The 21,418-nt window shown below is 30.8% G+C and overlaps 2 protein-coding genes and 1 long non-coding RNA gene across 6 annotated transcripts; 1 reads left to right on the forward strand and 2 right to left on the reverse strand.

The window, feature by feature from the left end:
• The first annotated feature begins 1,927 nt into the window (after positions 1 to 1,927).
• LOC8284691 (DNA-directed RNA polymerase I subunit rpa49) lies at positions 1,928 to 6,217 on the forward strand. Of its 2 annotated transcripts, none has more exons than XM_002521321.4 (5): positions 1,928 to 2,134; positions 2,258 to 2,842; positions 3,587 to 3,736; positions 4,944 to 5,258; positions 5,553 to 6,217. In XM_002521321.4, exons 2-5 carry the CDS (start codon positions 2,270 to 2,272, stop codon positions 5,958 to 5,960), a joined length of 1,446 nt encoding a protein of 481 aa, XP_002521367.1. In that variant the 5' UTR covers positions 1,928 to 2,134; positions 2,258 to 2,269; the 3' UTR covers positions 5,961 to 6,217. The 2 variants fall into 2 exon arrangements, with proteins under 2 accessions (XP_002521367.1, XP_015576117.1); XM_015720631.3 differs by having other exon boundaries at positions 1,929 to 2,134; positions 2,221 to 2,842.
• Positions 6,218 to 6,678: 461 nt separating this feature from the next.
• Positions 6,679 to 10,373, reverse strand: LOC8284692 (protein phosphatase 2C 16). Its single transcript, XM_002521322.4, has 4 exons — positions 8,555 to 10,373; positions 7,799 to 8,158; positions 7,570 to 7,675; positions 6,679 to 7,187 (listed from the first exon to the last, which is right to left on the reverse strand). Exons 1-4 carry the CDS (start codon positions 9,365 to 9,367, stop codon positions 6,856 to 6,858), a joined length of 1,611 nt encoding a protein of 536 aa, XP_002521368.1. The 5' UTR covers positions 9,368 to 10,373; the 3' UTR covers positions 6,679 to 6,855.
• A 4,316-nt stretch (positions 10,374 to 14,689) lies between these two features.
• LOC107261436 lies at positions 14,690 to 16,556 on the reverse strand. Of its 3 annotated transcripts, XR_001535363.3 has the most exons (4): positions 15,966 to 16,551; positions 15,640 to 15,686; positions 15,431 to 15,495; positions 14,690 to 15,017 (listed from the first exon to the last, which is right to left on the reverse strand). It is a non-coding gene; the product is annotated as an uncharacterized LOC107261436 (long non-coding RNA). The 3 variants fall into 3 exon arrangements; XR_007216877.1 differs by having other exon boundaries at positions 15,431 to 15,686; positions 15,966 to 16,556; XR_001535366.3 differs by lacking the exon at positions 15,640 to 15,686 and having other exon boundaries at positions 15,966 to 16,549.
• Between the last annotated feature and the right edge of the window lie 4,862 nt (positions 16,557 to 21,418).

The raw sequence follows: 21,418 nt of genomic DNA on the forward strand, positions 1-21,418 counted from the left end.
TTTTTTAATAAATTTTACAGAATTAATGATTTTATAATAATTTTTACCGATAAAATACTTTTATATATATTGATTGACGTTTATTGATTTTTTACATATTATTAATTATTTAAAAGTAAATTAAAATATTTTACTTATATTATTTTATTCTTTTTTTATGCGTTTATTTTAAATATTATTCTATTTAATGTTTTCTGCAATTCCATATACAAAATAATGAATTTTATTTCATAAAGTGTTAAATTTATATCATTTTAAAATTTCCTACCTCACAATATGAACACTATTCTTTTATCAAAATAATAATACTTTTAAAAAGAAATTATCATTATCACAATTAGTCTCTAATTAAATCATAAAATTTATGTCATACTCGTTATATTTTATTTATTATTTATTTGATAAACACTTAAATAAAAAATAATCACGCTTACCAATTATTTGATAAATACTATCAACAACAATTACGCTGCCAATATAAATAATTATCCAAATAATGTTGTTAGCAAAACCTAAAAGTCTATATATGGTAAAGTTGTTTGCTCAAAACAATTAACTAAATGTTTCATTTAGAATTCATATTTTTATATGACCCATTTTAAAATTAATTAAAAAGTTTTAATTAATATTTTTATATTTACAAGTACAAGAAAATCTTATTAGTAAATAATTTGTATATTTTCGGTTTCATTCAATTTCTTATACTTCTTACGATAGAGAATATAGTGAAAATAAATGAATACGATAAAGCAAGAAAATTTGATAAGAATAAATATGAATTTCATAAGAAAAAAGGCTATTGAAATTTTTAAGAAAAAGAAATTATTGATACTTTTTATTCATAACGATACATAAAAAATTATTAAAATATATAAAAGTCAGTGACTTTTTAAATATTAGCTTACCTTTATAGATTTAAAAAAATTATAATTAAGTATCTCATAATTTCTATAAATTATTTTAAATTCTTTAAAAATCAATATTAAATACTTCATGACTTATACAAAGTCTTTTAAAGTTATTATTGAATACACCATAATTTTTAAATTATATTAAAGTCTTTAAAAAATTTAATTAAATATATTCTCCTAAATACACTAAAAAGTTTAATAAAACAAAAATATTTATTATTTAAACCAATAGAGAGAGGATAATAGGCAATAGGTATTACCTCTGAGTGGATATTAAAAATATATATTTGAAACTAGTATATGAGTAATAAATTTAAATTTAAACTCGTCTTAAATTCTAGTAGATAACTATAATATTTTTTTTCCAATAATACTCAATATAGGAATAACTTTTATAAAATTGTAAAAAAATTAAGTTTTCATTTAGAACAATTATAAAAAAGGATAAACTTTATATTGTAATAGCTCAAATTTTTAAATATTATCATAAGAAAATATTTATTTTTATAGTAATATTTGTATATTTTTTAAAAAAATTATATTATAATATTTTATTGTATTATATTATATTATTATTTTATCTCATAATATTATTTATATAATATGACAATATATTAACACACCTTTTGAGTTTCTATTATTTTACTATTATAATTAAATATTAAATTAAAAAATTATGCCATAAAAAATTCATTAAATTATAACATTTTTATAATAATAAATTATATTTAGTTATTGTATTTATAGAGATTTTACTGTAGTGGTATTATTCCATTAGGGTTCATTCACATAATTATTCCCACAAATATTCATTGCACTAGTATTTTTGGGAATAATGATTATAAACTAATGATTTTAAAAAAATACAATACTAAATTAATAATAGTATAATAATAAAAAAGTTTAACATTTTCTCCTTGTTAATAGTTACTGGGCTGGGCCTGCTAAAAAGCAACATAAAAGCCCACTCTTTTCTGATCCGACAATATCCAGTTCAAGTAAAATCCTTTTGATAATTTGGATGCTTTCAAAACCCTCAAAAATTGATTTTAGGGTTTAGACAATCAGCTTTAGTGTCTCTTTCTTCAATCCTTCTCATCTACACTTAGATTATAGTCCTCTGCTCGGTTGCTGAGAAAGTGAAGCGAAACAGCTTAAGAAAAAAGATAGTACTTTGCTTCCACTTTGGCTCGCTGCTTTTTGTTCCTCCCCCTAAAGAAAAGGTAATTTGCAGTTACATAATTCAATCCATCTCGATTACTTGCTTTTGGGTATTATAGATTTCAATGTTTTCTTTTTGATGTTACAGCTGACTTGAAGTGATTACTTGTGCTGGTGAAAATTAGGAATTAATAGAGATGGAATTAGAATCGCGATTGAATAAAATTGAAGCTATAAGCCAAGAATCACCACAAACAGCAAGCAAGAAATCAAAAAAGAAGAGAAAGAGAGAGAAAGAGAAAGAGAGATGTGATGATGGCCAGAATGACCTGCTACCTGTCATTGATAGACCCAATGAGCAATCACCTTTGAATGTTAAAATAGAAGTAATCTACGACCAAACTGATAAAACCCCTCCTATAGTGGGTTATTTCCCTTCTGGGTATAAGCCTAGTAAACATAATGAAAGCAACAATTTACATGATACTAGTAATGAAGAAAATGCAACGTCATCACTGTCACAACCAAGTGTTAAGTTTTATAGGAATGCTCAAAGGACTAAGATTGAGAAAAGCTCCAATGAGAGGAATGAGAAATGGAGAAGTTCAGAAAGGATGGAACTGGTTGTGAGTCCTAATGGGTCAAATGTGGACTTTGTGGGTAAGAGCTATAAAGGTGAGGCTACGGCTGCACAGTTATGTACATATGCACTTGGGGTTCTCGATAAGAAGACAAAGACTTTGAAGATTATGCCTATTGCTGGAAATAAGGTATTATTTTTTATTTGGAGTCATTTGATTTTCCTATTATGTGCTTGACGACGGGGGATAAATAGGAGGAAAAAAGAAAGGAACAATTATGAATCTTATATTATGTATTTTATTGGTCAATATGGATGTCTTTTTTGTTTGATTAAACTGATGATATTTGTGGTAAATCAAGTTGTTTAATTTTGCCATGAGAAGTGCTTGTTGAGTTTTGACTCTTGTTTCCGAACTATGTATTACCATACTGTTATCATCTAGCATTTGATTACAGGGATAAGTTTAAAAGAAAACGAAGAGGAGCGTATGATTTGAATAATCTCTTGTTTTGTGCTTGTTCTCCATTGTAGATTATCTGATTGTTAATTATGAAGAAAATGCAGGTTAAGGAAGAGAAACACAAAGTCTGAAATTTGTATATCGTGTTAAATTGGTACTGAAGTAAATTGAATAGCCATTCTGTTTGAAGTAACTGACGTAAAAGAAATATAAAGATTCTCACTGAAGGTCCTTTCTTTCTTTTTCTTTTTTCTTTTCTTTTTCCTTTTCTGGTGTGGACATATTTTGGACCATCGGGATGTGCTATTAAGGTCCAAAAAATGTTGTCTGCTGATACACAAAGATGATTTGTTGGACATTCTCTTCAATCCGGTTAATTTAACATCAGCTTGCTCCTTTCTGTCACTGTTGTTCTGTTTGTCCATAATTTGCATGACAAATGTATTCTTATGTAGCTTTGCTTGTGACTAGATATTCCGATTGGAGCCAAAAATTCAAGGAGTTGATGCTTCTGATAAGGAACCTTCAGTTTTGGAAAATGAGGATCTTTCTAAAGAAAACATGGCAGTTAGGAAGAAGACACTTACTGATACATATGGTACAAAGAAATCTATAACCCAGGTATACTTGCTCTCTTTCTAAAGCTGTTGAAGTATAGATTTTCTTTTGCTTGTTCTGCCTCTTAAGTGGGTTTTTTGGTTTTGATTGAGTAGATGAGAATGAGCCTTATAATTCTAAAACTGGGTGGAATGGTGAAAAAGGGATCATTTCAGATTGGTCCTGCATGGGATTGGGGCTGAGTTTAGCACAGTAGATAACCTGAGGTTGTATAGTGTATTATTTGTGATGAGACATTTGACTGTTACTTTTCGTTATCCTATATGACTGGTGACTGAACAAGTAAGAAGATATTATGTGAGAGGTGTGAGTGCAATATGGTGTACTTCTACTATTAAGTAATGGAGTGCTTGTGGCATAAGGTTTAGGTGGAATGAAAGGACAGAAGAGATATTCCATTCGAACCTAAACATTTATTCTGCAGGTTGCATTTTTATTTATTTATTTATGCCAATGAAAGGGCTAAGAAGATATAATTCACTGGTGCTGGCAATTTCTTCTTTTCCTTGTTCATATAGATTGGTTTGAGAGTGTCAGTTATTGCTATTGCATATTGACAGCGTGATTAGATGGTGTGCTGGTAATAGAAAATAGTATTAGTGCGCTAGTGTGTGCGTTAAGTAAAAGAAGTGACCCACATTTTTATTCATTTCTTCTTATACCCAAAGATCCCAGACTGTTTAACATCACAAACTGCTGTTATCATATATGCAGGTTTAAAGAATAGGAGATGCATTAGGGTAATACATATTAGTAATGTTATATCTCTATCCCAAACTTGGCTGCAGTAATGAACTAGATAATAATGAGTTAATCGGCTTTGGGTACCTGCATTATCAAAAAGGGGTTCCAGTTTGTATCATTATAGTTGGTCACAAAGAAATTCACTATCTATGGTGGAAATAGGCTTAAATTTTGAGTAGCTTGAAGCCTATGGTGCACTGGAAAGGTTCATATTTTTAACTTTGGATGCCCATCAGGGGCTCCTATTTTCTCATGAGGAGAATATGTTCCAGCTACAGCATCTAAAGTGATTTTTTCTTGAGAGTATCTCATAAATTTTCTCTTTCCCTTTATGCAAGTAAATCTATGAAGCAAGATTTCTGCTCCCAAGCTTAAATAGTTGGATTTTGATACAGTACTTTGACAGGATAATGCCCACTAACGTTTGAAGAGTCTGTAGCTAACACTGAATTCATTGCCATGTCAGGGTAAAAGAATGGAGATTATGATGCAGGGAGACAATCCTGAGTCTCGGAAAGATTTGGACCAGAAAATTGACAATGTTGTGGTAAACAAGGCGGCTCTTGAGGATACCAGTGCTCATGTTGCTCGGAATATTCCACCTCATAACACCTCTGCCACCACACCTCAGGAAGCCTATCCACTGGGCAGGATTATTCTCACAGGAGAGTGGGATTACCTGGAAGATCTTTATGAGATCTTGCAAGCAGGGGAAGGAGCAGCAATCAATGCTTACCCGGTTTTTGTCCGCAACAGAATCCATAAATTACGAGAAATTCAGGTGTGTTAAAGTTATGTTCATTTGTCCTCGCTGAAAGTTCCATGCTTAGTGTTGAATGTCTTGCTACCATAACTGCGCAATTGCAAAGTCTATCATCCAATATTTAAGAATTTTACTACCACAAGTACTCTTCTTGCACTTCTCATTTCCTTCTTTAAGGTTAACTTGTATATCTTTCTTTTATTCCCGGATGGTTAAATATTCCCATTATCAATTATGAGATGTCCTTTTATGTTTGATATTCTGTTGATGGAAATACATTAGTTCACAAGTTTATTATGCTTCTATTTATAGGATGAAGTGGAGAGGAAGACATACTCCCGCATTTTCTCATACATCACTCATCTTCTAAAGTTTAAAGATCTGCATTCCATGGATGGTGTTTCTTCGGCAAAGAACCATAAATTTCCAAGCATTCTCCGTCAGAAATTTATGGGGATGTTTACTCCAGAATCAAGAAAGCTGCCAGTTGAGAAAATTGATCTTCTCATTAGTTATGTCTTAGTGCTCAGTCTGTATGCTGATGATTTCCGGACGGATCCGACAGATATTGCAAAGGATTTGAGAGTTAGTCGAGTTATGGTGCGAACACATTTTGAGAATTTGGGGTGCAAGATTGTATGTGAAAATAAGTTGTCGTTGGCAACCCTTCCGGTTCCTCTCAAATTCCCAGTCCAAAGGCAGAGGCGGGCCCGACGATAGATGGATTAAAATATACCATAAAAGCATTATTTTGTCATGCAGAGACTGCCTGCCTGGCAGCCAGTAGTTCATGCCCTGGAAAGGCCCAGTTTGGAAAAGAAGAGATCTTTAGGGCGGCGGAGAATGCAACTTATTTTGGTTAATGAAAAATTTGAGATTTGTGGATCATCTTGTCCGCCCTTGTTTGATTATTATCTGCTATTGATGCAGAGTTAGACTATATACGTTTTTCAATGGATTTTCCAAATTTTGCTGAACAGGCAGGTCTACTAACAACAAAATCAGAATTTGTTCTCGAGGAAGACGTACTCTAAATACTATTATGGGAAATTAAGAAAGAAAGAAACAACTCGAAATATAGAATTCTGCAGCACCTTGGTTAGCAAAGTAGATTGTACTATTCACACTACTAATTGGTTCAAGAAGTCTCCAACCAAAGGACTTGAAAACAAATAAACAAGAAAAAGATAGATCCACTCCAGAATGCGCCAATTAATCTTACACTGGTTTTATTGGCTTCTACCAACAGGAGTTGCACAGGGCACCCATGATAAGTTCAATTCTTAAAGCATCGCTACGCTAAGAGCCACTGTACATAAATTCCTGGAGACAGAGAAGCTTAATGCAGGGGATGATCCAGAAAATTTAACAGTGCAAGTCTCTCTCCCTCCCGCAAGTGCTCAATTTACATAACCATTATAGTTTTTAGCAAGGCATGTATCAAAATGAAAACACAGACAATATGGCATTCCAATACACTTGCTATAGTACACACTAGTTGCTATTCTTGTACACACATTAAGCCCATGAGAAAAAGGAATGGACCAAGCTATGTATTTAATTAGATGTACTGTCTAATATATAAGTAATGACTAGATGCCGAGTGAACCTTTGACTAAGATTTGGTCTTGAACTTCCTTTGAGCTTTCAAGTCTACCACAATCACTGAGATGTTATCCTTGCTTCCTTTCTGCATGGCAAGCATTGAAAGATAATCTGCCGCTGCTTGAGATGCTGGATCTCCATTGCCTCTTTCAGCGAGAGGTGTAGCTCCATTCTTTTTATGCCACAGCAAAATCCGCTTTCGAGCTGCTTCGCAGGCCTCATCATTTGACATGACATCCCATAACCCATCACTTGCTAAAATAAGGCATTCATCATCTCTAGCTCGAGGAACAAACATGACTTCTGGTTCTGGAATAATCCATGGTTTCAAATACCTATCGCCTGAGGAACACAAGAACAGGAAGCAAGTAACACCAATGTTAAAGCTTGTATTTCTCTAATGTTAAATGTAAGATTACAGCATCCAGTGCCCGTAAATGGGGCATACGATTCTCCTAACAAGCTGAAAAGGGCACCCTTAGTGAACAAGGTTCCTTGCAAGGTTCTGGGGAAGTGTCCTTAGAACGTAAATACAGAAAACATAAACAGCCAAGATCCATATTTTCATTTTGTTTTGCATCATTTTACTTGATTCGGTGTCTTTAGCAGCAAGACGAACAATTCATTAAGGTCAGCATACAACTGGACATGGAATTCAACATTCTCAAAAAATATTAGTTCAGCTTAACCAGAATTAACCTATAAATAATTCGAGAACACCTACCAATGGATCTTGACATAGCAAGAACACCAAAAACACGATGCCCATTCCATTGTATCACCTTGCCTCCAGACGCCTCAATTCTTGCATACTCATCTTCTCTATTTGGCTGGGAAAGATGAAATTAGAGTAAGAAATAAAAATAAGAAACAGATACTGATGTTGAGTAATAACATTATGCCAATACATGTATATGTGGTGTATTAACCCTGTTAAAGTGCACACTCCTTACTTTGTGATCAATCGATAATGCAATTGATTCTTTTCCACGATAAAGCACTGCTCTAGAATCACCACAGTTTGCAACTATGATATGAGATGAGCAGACCAAAGCAACCACAGCAGTAGATCCAACTGTTTCTGGTGCCACAGGCTCAAAAGTGGCATCAGAAATATCTCCGTGATTTTCCGTGGTGCCTTTGGTACCTTTTCCTCCAATCTCATCATCCACCTTAAGAAAGCAACTAGTGAAGGCTTTCTCCCACTGCACCTGCTGATCTCCCTCCATGCTTGCAGCACTTGAATCATTTTTTACATTTCCAATCTCTTCAGCCAAGGCCCAATGGATCCGGTCACGACAATAGTTAGCAACCTGCGTCAGACCCCTCCAAATTATGCTGACATGCAACAACTATAACACTATTCGCCATATCAACATTAAGATCACATATGCTTCAGTACATGCAATCAGAACCACGAGGTCACCCATTATTATTTGGAAAACAGAGGAAGATTACACATTGTGATGAAGCACATGTTGCAAATACTAATTTAAAAGCTAAGCTACAAAAATTTAACAATTTTAATGTCATTTCGGAAATAAGTACAAATCAGTAAATTACATTCTCTCATAAAAACTCAAAACACATGCTCAATCCATAGTTCTCCACAATTTACCCATGATACTTTCATGAATTGGAACTGCTTTTGCAAATACATGTCCTATATGATAGGGATAAACGAAATATCTAGTTATATAAACATTTACCTGAACACCTCCATGGCCATCATAAACACCAAAAAAATGACTTGTTAAATGGGTTAAATTTTCACTTATTCCGTCAACAACACGATCACCAATGAGCATTTTGATAGGAACTTTTGTAAACCGAGGAACAGCTGCAACTGCATCTTCCATTTCTGGTCTTCTTCCACAAACAGAAACAGAACCCCAAAGGGGTACACAATCAAGTTCAAATACACTCCGGGCTGCTCCTTTGCTGAGAATTTTCTCATTAGGTAACTTAAGAACCACTGCAGACGCCCTTAAGTCTGAGCTATCAGATATGCCTGCACTAGGGCTCACTGCTGCAATAAGGAGTTTAGCCATTGGCACCTGCACCTCATTTGATGACTCCACAATAATAGCCTTAGCAATGAGTTGGCAATCATCAATTTCAACAGATTTTGCCAAGCTTATCTCAGATCCTGCTTCCAATGCCAACAACTCCCCAGTAATAATCCCATTTGTATCTTCTGTGACAGACAATACTTCATCTTCATCACTTTCCTGAATCACAGCATCAGTAGGAATTGAAATATTTCCGTTCTCAGGAAGTATCTTCAATGAACCAGTTAATCCAAGACCATCATCTCTAGCATCACTACAGCTTCCACTACAGCTTCCACTACAAACAGAATGACCCTCCTCGACCACATTAACAGGATCAGACAACAAGCTCACAGTGTCTGTTACAAGCTTTAGACGTGTAATTTCTACATGGGTTGCAATCCCTGAGTTCTCACACATAGAATTACCAAAACTAAGCGTCATTGCAACTGCTGGGGACATCTCTTCCATCAATTCCACCCACTATGTCAACAGTTAAAAATAACTAACTAATCATAATTCTTTGTTCCACAAAGTCTACCAGTTCTCATCCTCTTCATCACTTTTCATCATTAAACTTAAGATAAAGCTCACAGGTACAAACAATTCCTCTTCCATCCTATGACATATCAATGACCAACCAACCTTTCTTTCTTTACTTATAAAGAAGGAACTATCTAGACCTCCAAGGTCAAATCAAAGGTGGGCAAGCTGTTTAAGTACAAGCAGAATAATGAAAAGGGGGTTATCAGATCTGGTGAGGAACAATGGATCTAATTATCAGAAATTTCGAGGAGTTATCCTCAAAACTTCAGAACTTATCAAATTCTTTTCAACCTTTTTTCTTTCAGGAAAACCAACCACAGAATACCCAAATCCTGTCCTCAACACCTACCCTTAAAGACATAAACGACAAATGAAAACATACTAAAATTCAAAGCTTTCATTTATAAAACCCAAGAACAGAAAGGTAAAGGGGGTCATGAGAAACAGCTTAGAGAAATAACAAAAGAAAAAGAAAAACCAACCCAATTGATCACAAGAAAACCCTAAAAAGGCTGCACCTTTTTCACCTAAAACTTAAAGAGTTTCCTAAATCTAAGGCAACTCATCTCAACCTCACTTGAATTACAAGTCTCCCACCCCCTTCAACAAAAGGAACAATTCTTTATACAAAGAAAACAAGGACAAACTATCTGGGTGCTGGATACTGGGTAATGGTATAATATTATCTGATCTTGAGCTCCTCAATCCACAATGGAAATAAACACCAAAAGAAAAAAACAAAAGAATCACAACAAAGAATTCAAAGGTGCAGACTTTCTTGCTTACCCGTTGGAAACTGAAGAGAACTAATTAAAAAAGACCCTGAAATCTGAAAAAGAAAAATGGTGAATTAAGCCTCTTTTTTTCCTAGATTTTCTTTTTTCTATTTTTTTCCTGAGCAAGGAGGCCTCAAAGCAAGAGAGAGAAAGAGAGGAGAATATAGGTGGAAATTATAATTAAAAAAAGGTATTTTTACCATGAACTCAAATAAAGACGACACGTATACATGTAATTATCTAACATCAATTAAGGCTGTCTGTATGTAAGACAGAAGATGCATAGGTTAGGAATTAGGTTAGGGCTTACATTACTATATTAGGCCACATACACAGTTTCATCCTTGAACTTTTGTTGAATAACCTTCAGCACTCCTAAATTTTTATTTTAATCTATTACACACCTTAATTCCTATACTTGAATCTTTATTATCTTATATCTTTTATTTCAACTTATAATCTATTTGGTCGTTATAGGATTTAGCATTATGTTATAGCGTGTTAAATCATATGCCAAATTTTATAAGTATTATCTTAAAAGTTAAACTGAGTTATCCAATTCAATAGAGAATAAATCGATCAATTTAATCCACTTAACAATTGAAAAATTGGACCACATAGAATTTAACCAGATTGAAATTTTTTAGTAGATCAGTTGAACCAACACTCAGCTAATTGAACCGATACCTAGACTTTTAATTGATTATTAGATCACTAGTTTGGTATTTAAAATACTATCTTTAAGATAACAAAATGGAAAAGATATTCAGAAATAGGAAGATTATTAATAATAAAACTTAAAAAAAGTTTAAGAAGGTAAATAAAATGTCATTGGTATAGAATTAAAATGCAGTGTGGACAAAGAAAAAAGAATAAAAACTGAAGGGATGTAAAGATTACTGGAAATAAATTTAGGGTATGAGAATGAATTTGGGCTACTAAATTACATGAAGACAACTACTCATGGATTTTTCATGAGGCCAAACTTTGAGGTAGTACACGTGTCCCTCTGGTTCACAAAATGAAAATAAAAGTCCACTGCTTTGCAATTATGTCTGTGTGTGTGTGTGACATTTGTATCCAAGTCTTGAGTGTGAGTGTGTAATGTGTACCCTTTTGGTACTAACTCCAACTGCTAAAAAATCTCCGCTAGATCCTTTCATATCTTCCAATTAATTGGAAAAATTCTTTAGCAAATATTCTTTTAGAAAATCAAAGTAATTTTATTTTTATTTTTATTTTATTTATTAAGGTCACAATTTTTAATTATTTATTTATTTATTTATGTGTGGATTAACTACACAACTATTACATTTTCTTATTAAACTGTTTTTATACTTGATTTTAATAGTAATAAACAAAAGAAATTAGTAGAGGAACATTATTTTGTGGTTTATGTTAATGGGTCATATTTGATGAAAAGAAAGTTTTTTATAAATAAAAGGGATTGTTCCTACTAAATATTATTTTTTTGACATTTGTCATCGGACAATATTATTTATTTATTTTATAAATTATGATATAAAAATATTTAATAAATTTAATATATATATTCTATTGTATAAGCATAATAGAGCCAACTAGTTAATGTTTATAAAACAGTTTTTTTACTTAAATTGTATTTTTTTTATATTCATAAATTTTGAGTTATTTGAATTGCACGTTATTAATTAAATTTTTCTAGTTATATAATAAAATTCTAATTAATAAAATTGAAATTACTACTGTAAAACTCAATTCAAATAATAAACGTGTTTATTTTTTATAATAAATATTTAAAATACTGTTACTCTTATCATAAATATAAAAATATATAATTATTTTTTATTTACAGTTCATTTAATTTTTATAAAATAATAAATTTGAAATTATATTTAATATAAAAATAATAATTCATAAAATATACAATTTAAACTTGTTCAATAAAAAAGATAGAACCTATTTATGAATTAGGTTTAAATAATAATTTAGACCTGAAATCGATTAAAAGGTTTTATTTGTAGAATTTGGAACGTGACTTTAGGAAGAAAAAGAAAAGAAAAAGGAAGAGAGTCTTATAATAAGCATCAGTTATTCTCTTTTTTTTTTTTTTTTTTAAATTTCAATTACACGTTTCATAACGAAAAGGAGATTTGTGGTTGGTAATAGTAATATTAATAATAACAAAAAGAAAAGGAGCGGCTCTTGCTGTGCTTATCCATAGCGGACCAATAGCAATTCAACAACACTGCAATTAACATAATCAACAAAAAGAAAGAAAAAAACATGAAACTTGGGCCTTTATAATACCTTATCCCTAAGATTGGAACTCCAAAAACTCTACTGAGCTCAAGCCTTTCTCATTCTTTGACTTCCTTCTTAGCAAATTTATTTATTTATTTATGATGTTTTAATTTTGGTCTAATATACAAGTTACTTTCGATATCAAATTTTACTTATATTTTTTAAAAATTAATTATTATTTATTTCCGTTTAAAATCAATACATTTAAATTGATAAATAAAATTATAATTTACTTTTGAAATTTCTTATCAAATATTTAAATTGTTTACAATTAATTATTTTATTGTGAGTAAAGTTTTTATTTTTAGTTACCTAATTATATTTTTTTATTAAAATAAAATAAAAATAAATATTCTTTATTTTAAATATTTATTCTGTCTTAATTTTCAAAATAAATCATATACTAATTTAATAAAATATTTTAAAAATAAGTATTTTTAAAGTACTTCAATTTTTAGTATTAAATTTTCATAAAAATTAGGGTAATTAAAAATGATAATGGTTGAATTTCGAGGTTTAATAATTATATTTTGATACTCACAACAAATTAAGGTTAACTAACCTTTTATATTGAGTGTTTATGTGCAAGTAAAAAAGTTTGATTCTTTTAAAACACGGTAGATTCATGTTTGTAAAATTTTATTTCCAGCTATAAAAAAAATTCTCAATCATAAAGAATTCACAGCTCAAAAAAAAAAAAAAATAGTCGCATTCACAGCTTCCTTTCCAGCCGTGAATATTGACCAGCATTCCCAGCTATGAAGCTGAAAATTCACGGCCGTAAAGGAAAGGATTTCCAGCTGTGAAGAAAGATTCACGCCCGTATTTAAATCTTCAAAAATCACAGAAGAGTTCACGACCAGAATTCCTAACTGTGAAAACTAACCTTCCCAATCATGAAAATTTATTCATATCCACGATAGATTTCAGTTTTTCAAATCTATTTTTGCAATGAGGCTTCACAACCATGAAAGATTCTTCTCATCCATGAAATTGCATTTAGGAAGATTGTTGAAACAACTATATTTGCATTTAATGAAGGTACAACGTCTCTATTTTATATAGAACAACTTAAACTTCATTTTTGTTATTGCTCTAGGTCAAGCAAGACCATTATTTTGAGCCCATTTGTATTTACTCTCAACAATCCTAAAATCATCATCTTTTTCATCTTGTACTAAAAATTCAACATAGGGTTTAAACTTTTGGATAATTGAGTAATTAATTCTTGTATTTAAAACTTAAAGGGGTTGGATTGAGTATTTCGGTAAGGAACTAATAGCTCTTATAACTAAAATTGAAATCTTAAATTAAGTTAGAGTGTAAGCCTCTGGAAAAATATTTGGGTTTGTTCTTAACATCATAAAAGAATATAAATAGAGTTAAATTGTAATTTTGTTTGATAGTGAAAATATCGATAGAATCCTTAAAAGAATGGACGTAGACAAGTATTGCCGAACCACTGTAAAATTCTTGTATAGTGAGTTTTACTTGATTTCTTATTCGGTTTAATTTATTTTTGGTTTTTGATTTCAACCAATTCAACTCTCTTGATTGTTACTAGAATTACAATAATTAATTAATTTTGTTAAATATTAAAATCAACTTATTATAAAACTAACTATTACTCTCACTAAAATTAATAATTGCATTCTAACATGATAGAAAAATAAATTTTAGGTGAATTTTATATTGGTAAAAATCTAAAAATTTAGTAATTTTGTTACGACCCGATTTGTAGGCCCGTGACCGGCGCTTGGAAACGGGTAGGTATAAGGCTACTGAAAACCGTAGCAAGCCTGACTAATCACTAACTCAATCCAATCATGATTTTATCCATTAACACTATTTTATTACAAATTCTCAACCATCTAAAACCACATATTACGATCAGTCTGTCAGCATAATTAGGTAATATTTCATCGGTTGGTTTAATATGCCAAAATAAAATAATAAGTTTTAGAATCATTACTGCGGAGAATCTAAAATTCTATTAATCGAACATACAAAAAAATTATTTATATTAAATCCGAAGAAGAAGGAAGTCGGGCTGCCAAAGGACAAGAACTGCGAGAAACCTAACAGACACTTGAAAAATAAAATTTTGAGATTGTCAGTCTCGACAATGAGTTAAAATCATATAATCTAAAAATAAATACAACCATCTCAATAAAAAATTTATTTAATCAGAATAGAATATTATATCATATTAAAACGCGTGTCATGCCATGATTCAGAAAGAAATATAATTTAAACTTTATGGGACGAATATCTCAGCAGAACCCTAACCCCAATACTAGCAGCTCTTTTATTCCAATAGGATTGGCGCCCAGAGAGCAAAGCTCAACCAAGGTCGTTAAATCGAGCCTAGTCACTTAATTCCTAATAAAGCTGGTGCCTAGAGAGCAACACTTAACCATGAACTCTTCCTCCGATAGTCAAATTCTCACAGCCTAGAGATTTGTAATCGACGAGGGCAAGTCTCAAAAATATTCTTTTACTACTGCAACGCGGTCCTGATGCAACACATCAAGTGTCATATTCTACTGCCGCCTCATCTCGAAGTTAGAATAATAGCATCAATAATAATTATAAAAATAGTATAAATCATAAGCAAACATAAATTATTCAATAACATATTAAGAATTAAAGTTGAGTAGCCTCGAGTATAGCAAACATGAAAATTACGTGTAATAATAATAATAAAATAACAACAAATATGATAGCAATAATATAATAATAACAATAATAATAATAATAATATCGATAATAACGAAAATAAAATTAATAATAATGATGAAAATGATATTCGTAATAATTATTAATAAAATAAAATCACTAATAATAACAATAATAATTATTAATCAATTAACATTGCATTTAATTTAGATATGTTATAAGTGCAATTGATTATATAACTTTAACTCACAGTTCTGCGGCGCTCCGCAGTTTGCTCCTACTCTTCGGGCAGAGCTGGCTAGACGAACGAATTATCTATTCATGAAAATAATTCAATTAATAAGATATTCTTAATTTCTCCTAGGCCTAGACTCTAAGATTAGACTGCCTAAGAAATTCCGACTCGAAAAGTCTACCAAAAATTCGACAAAACCTCTACTAAAATATGAATGTCTACACCTCGTACAGTGGTAGACGGGCGCCAAAACTGCATTATTTTTCCTATCCTACAATACAACCCAAATCACAGTAAAAATATTAACAGTCCGGCAAAATAATATTATATACGATACATTACACAAATTTTTTTCCTGCATTTAATTCAGTTAATCACGGTCTCAATTTACATGACAAAATATTAACTCGTAATTAATCTGCAGTAATTCTAAAATCAGGTTACTAATTGATTAATTAGTTAATTGTAACTAACAATTTATACACCAATCATTTTCTAATAATTTTAAAATAATTTTTAAAACCTAGAAAAAATTATACAGAGTCAAAACCTGAACTTCTGCATGTCTAGGAAACGCCGGGGTCCGAAAGCTAGTGAAGCCAATAGTGATGAATTTCAAATTTATAAGCGCGTACGTGAAGGTTGAGTTGTGGGGAGTCCGAATATGCAAATCTCTTCGCTTGAAACTCGCCGGAAGTCACCGTATCAAGGGGGAAAGTTTTGACTCCGACGAGACTCACCCACTACTGCCGGCGAGGAAAAACGGGGGGGAAGAGCGGGCTTTGGGTTATTGATGGTGGGGAACACGATTTTGGAGTTGGATTGGTGAAAAGGCGATGGCAGACGGCTGTTCTTGCGGTGGTAGCGATGGAGGAGCTTTCCTTCCTTTAACTCGTCGTTGGCAGCAAGAAAGAAGAAGAAGTAGGCAACGTCGGCAAGGGAGGGGCAAGAAGAAAGAGTTTGCGACAGCTGAAAGAAGGGGACAGGCGGCGGAAAGGAAGGGAGTGGGGGAAGGAGGAAGAGAGGCTGTTGGGGAGAGAAAAGAAGGAAAAGGGGAGGGAATTTTTTATTTTTGTAATAAAAGATGGAAAAATGCAAATGAATTCTCTCCCCAAGAAGTTGCTACAGTGACACTCTTGACCTAGTTATTTTTTATATTTTTTATATTTTATATATATATATATATATAATTAACTCATCAACATTCAATGTAATATTAATTTAAAATTTTACTAAATGACTTCTGATAAAAATTGAAGCAATTAAAATTAAAATTTATAGATATTATAAATTTTATCTTTTAATTTATTCTTTTAATCGTAATAACTTTGAATGCAAAAAGTTACTAATTAGCTTTATAAGAGTATAAGGGAGATTCAATATAATAAAATTGACACATGAGATAACTCATAAATCAAAATAATCAGAAATAAATAGTAATCATCTATTTATTTATTTATTCATTTATTAAAGGCTCAATAACTATCGACTAGAAAAATTTAAATCTTATGATTTTTATTTAACGAATGTACTTTTCTTTAATTTTCTTGATAGCACAAAGTATTTGTATGTTGTCATGGAAAATGTAGCTCACCCTCCTTAGCCTAAAAAATTTGTATTTTAATTTTTCCAATAAATTTTACTAATCAATATTTAATTTAATATTAATTTAAAAATTTATCAAATTACTTCTGATAAAAATTGAAGGAATTAAAATTTAAATTTACGGGTATTATAAATTTTAAAGATCAATAAATTTATTGGAAAAATTAATTATTATTTGTTTCCATTTAAATCAATACATTTAAATTGATAAATAAAATTATAATTTACTTTTGAAATTTCTTATCAAATATTGAAATCGTTTACAATTAATTATTTTATCACGAGTAAAGTTTTTAAATTAATTATTCTAATTATAATTTTTTATTAAAACAAAATAAAAATAAATATTTTTATTTTAAATATTTATTCTGTCTTAATTTTCAAATTAAATCATATACTAATTTAATAAAATATTTTAAAAATAAGTATTTTTAAAGTACTTCAATTTTTAGTATTAAATTGTCATAAAAATTAGAGTAATTAAAAATGATAAATGTTGAATTTCGAGTGTTAATAATTATATTTTGATACTCACAACAAATTAAGGTTAACTAACCTTTTATATTGAGTGTTTATGCTTGATTCTTTTAAAACACGACAGATTCAAGTCCGTAAAATTCTGTTTTGCAACTGTGAAGAAAATTCTCAGTCATAAAAATTCACAGGTCAAACAATAAAAAAAACAGTTGCGTTCACAGCTTCCTCTCTAGCCATGAAAACAAATATTGACTAGCATTTCGAGCTATGAAGCTAAAAATTTACGGTCGTAAGTAAATTTTTCCAGCCGTGAAGGAAAGAATTTCCAATTGTGTTGGATTGAGTGTTTGGATAAGGAATTAGTAGCTCTTATAACTAAAATTGAAAATCTTAGATTGAATTAGAACGCAAGCCTTTGGAAATATTTTTGGTTTTGTTCTTAACTTCGTGAAATAATATAAATAGAATTAAGTTATAATTTTGTTTAATAGTGGAAATATTTGAAGAATCCTTAAAAGAATGGACATAGACAAGTGTTGGACGAACTACTATAAAATTTTTGTGTAGTGAGTTGTGCTTGATTCCTCACTCGGTTTAATTTATTTTTGGTTTTGATTACAACCAATTCAACCCTCTTGGTTGCTAGTACAATTACTATAATTAATTAATTTTGTTAAATATTAAAATCAACTTACTATAAGACTAACTATTATTCTCACTAAAATTAATAATTCCATTCTAACATAATAGAAAATTAAATTTTAGGTGAATTTCATATTTGTTAAAAATTTAAAAATTAAATAGTAATTTTGTCACGACCTGATTTATAGGCTCATTACCGGCGCTTGGAAATGGGTAGGTGTAAGGCTACCGAAACCCGTAGCAAGCCTGACTATTTATTAACTTAATCCAATCATGATTTTATCCATTAACACTATTTCATTACCAATTTTCAACAACCTAAAAACTACATATTATGATCAGTCTGTCAACATAATTAGGTAATACCTCATTGGTTGGTTTAACATGCCAAAACAAAATAATAAGTTTTAGAATCATTACTGTGGAGAATCTAAAATTCTAATAATTAAACATATAAATAAAATTATTTACATTAAACCCGAAGATAAAGGAAGTCGGACTACTACAGTAGAAGAGCTGCGAGAAACCTAACAGACACCTGAAAAATAAAACTTTGAGATTGTCAATCTCGACAGTGAGTTAAAATCATATAATCCAAAAATAAATACAACAATCTCAATAAAATATTTATTTAATCATATAATAGAATATTATATCATATTAAAATGCATGTCATGTCTTGATTCAGACAGAAATACAATTTAAATATTATGGGACGAGTATCTCGGCAAAACCCTAACCCCAATACTAGCAGCCTTTCGAATCTTTTATTCCAATAGGACTGACGCCTAGAGAGCAAAGCTCAACCAGGATCCTTAAATCCAATCTAATCACTTAATTCCCAATAAAGCCAGCACCTAGAGAGCAACGCTCGACCAAAAACTTTTCCTCCAACAGTCAAATTCTCACAGCCCAGAGAGTTGTACTCGACCAGGATAAATCCCAAAAATAATCTTTTACTTCCTATCTCTGATTAATACTGGTATGCACATGGTCTTGATGCAACACATCAGGTGGCGTGTTCTACTGCCACCTCATCCCGAAGTTACAATCATAGCATCAATAATAATTATAAATATTATAAATCATAAACAAACATAAATTATTCAATAACATATTAAGAATTAAAGTTGAATAGCTTCAAGTATAGCAAACATGAAAATTATGTATAATAATAATAATAATAATAATATCGATAATAACGAAAATAAAATTAATAATAATGATGCTAATAATATTCGTAATAATTATTAATCAAATAAAATTACTAATAATAACGCTAATAATTATCATAATTATTAATCAATTAACATTGCATTTAATTTAAACATGATATAAGTGCAGATTATTATATGAGTTTAACTCATAGTTCTGTCGCGCCCTGCACTCTGCTCCTACGCCTCGGATGGAGCTGGCTAGATGAACGGATTATCTATTCACGAATATAACTCAATTAATAATATATTCTTAATTTTTATTAGGCCTAGACTCTTATATCAGACTGCCTAAGAAATTTCGACTCAAAAATTCTACTAAAAATTCGATAAAATTTCTCCTAAAGTATGAACGTTTACCCCCCGTACAATTGGTAGTCGGATACCAAAACTACATTATTTTTCCTACTCCAATCCAAATCACAATACAAAAATTAATAGTCTGAAAAAATAATATTATTCACGATACATCACACAAATATTTTTTCTCGCATTTAATCAATTAATGACAGCCTCAATTTACATGACAGAATATTAATTCCTTCTGTGATTCATCTAGAGTAATTCTAAAATCAGGCTACTAACTAATTAGATAATTTTATTAGTTAATTATAACTAACAATTTATACACTAATAATTTTAAAATAAATTTTAAAGCCTGGATAAAATTATACTGATCCGATACCAGAACTTTTGTGCGTCCGAAAAACACCGGAGTTCGAAAGCCAGTATCGCCAACGGTGTCGGGTTTCGAATTCGGAAGCACCTGTACGAAGCTTGAGTTGTTGGGAGTCCGAGTATACAAATTTCTTCGGTTGAAACTCGCTGGAAGTTACCGAATCGAGGGAGAAAAGTTTTGACTCCGGCGAGACTCACCCACTATTGCTGGTGAGGAAAAATGGCGGGGAGGAGCTGGCTTTGGGTTATCGATGGTGGGGAGCACGATTTCGGCATTGGACTGGTGAAAGGGCGACGACAGACAGTTGTTCTTGCAGTGGCAGCGATGGAGGAGCTTTCCTTCCTCCAACTCGTCGTCGGCAGTAAGAAAAAGAAGAAGGAGGTGACGCCGGCAAGGGAGAGGGAAGAAGAAAGAGTTTGTAGCGGCTAAAAGAAGGAGACATGCGGCGGAAAGGAAGGGAGTGAGGGAGGAGGAAGAGAGGGTGTCGAGGAGAGAGAAGAAGGAAAATGGGAGGGAAATTTTTATTTTTTCATAAAAGATGAAAATAATGCAAATGAGTCCCTTCTTGGACATTCTTGATCTAATTATTTTTTATTTATTTATCTTATTGATATATATAAAATAATTAACTCATCAATATTTAATGTAATATTAATTTAAAAATTTACTACTCTGATTAAAATTGAAACAATTAAAATTAAAATTTATAAATATTATAAATTTTATCTTTCAATTTATTCTTTTGATTGTATTTACTTTAAATGCAAGTAATTAGCTTTATAAAAGTATAAGAGAAGTTCAATATAATAAAATTGACATATAAAATGAATCATATATCAAAATAATTAGAAATAAATAGTAATTATCTATTTATTTATTTATTCATTGATTAAAAGCTCAATAACTATCGGCTAAAAGAACCCGAAATATTCTAAAATTATAAAAGTGAAAATATTAAATTGATCAACCTATGATGGATAATATAATTATAATTTATTAACCAATGCTAAACGTTGGAATATAATATAACCAACTAACATAGTCAGCGAAAAATTCAAATCTTATGATTTTTACTTAACGAATGTACTTTTCTCTAATTTTCTTGATAGCACAAAGTATTTGTACGTTGTCATGGAAAATGCAGCTCACCCTCCTTAGCCTAAAGAATTTGTATTTTTCATTTTTCCAATAAATTTTACAGATGGAATTTAAATTTCCAGTCCAGAAAGTTAAGTTTATTTCATATGCAACTAAATTTGTTATAGAGAGAGTGAACAAGAATTAACACATCTCAGCTTTCAAAAATGCTGTGGTTAACACATCTATCAGTATTTTTAAGGTGTAACAAATTCTTTTTCTTTTTCTAACAGCAAAAATACTTGTGAA

The sequence above is a fragment of the Ricinus communis genome, chromosome 8 (genome assembly GCF_019578655.1).
Source record: "Ricinus communis isolate WT05 ecotype wild-type chromosome 8, ASM1957865v1, whole genome shotgun sequence".
Lineage (NCBI taxonomy): Eukaryota > Viridiplantae > Streptophyta > Magnoliopsida > Malpighiales > Euphorbiaceae > Ricinus > Ricinus communis.

Bases quoted from the DNA above. Each gene is read 5' to 3' on its own strand.
- LOC8284692 (XM_002521322.4), bottom strand. From the start codon at position 9,367: ATGGAAGAGATGTCCCCAGCAGTTGCAATGACGCTTAGTTTTGGTAAT. The intron at 8,159-8,554 runs GTAAATGTTTAT...GGTCTGACGCAG, and splicing joins ATGGCCATGGAGGTGTTCAG to GTTGCTAACTATTGTCGTGA. The intron at 7,188-7,569 runs GTAGGTGTTCTC...TGTGTTCCTCAG, and splicing joins TGCTATGTCAAGATCCATTG to GCGATAGGTATTTGAAACCA.
- LOC8284691 (XM_002521321.4), top strand. From the start codon at position 2,270: ATGGAATTAGAATCGCGATTGAATAAAATTGAAGCTATAAGCCAAGAA. The intron at 3,737-4,943 runs GTATACTTGCTC...TTGCCATGTCAG, and splicing joins CAAAGAAATCTATAACCCAG to GGTAAAAGAATGGAGATTAT. The intron at 5,259-5,552 runs GTGTGTTAAAGT...TTCTATTTATAG, and splicing joins ATAAATTACGAGAAATTCAG to GATGAAGTGGAGAGGAAGAC.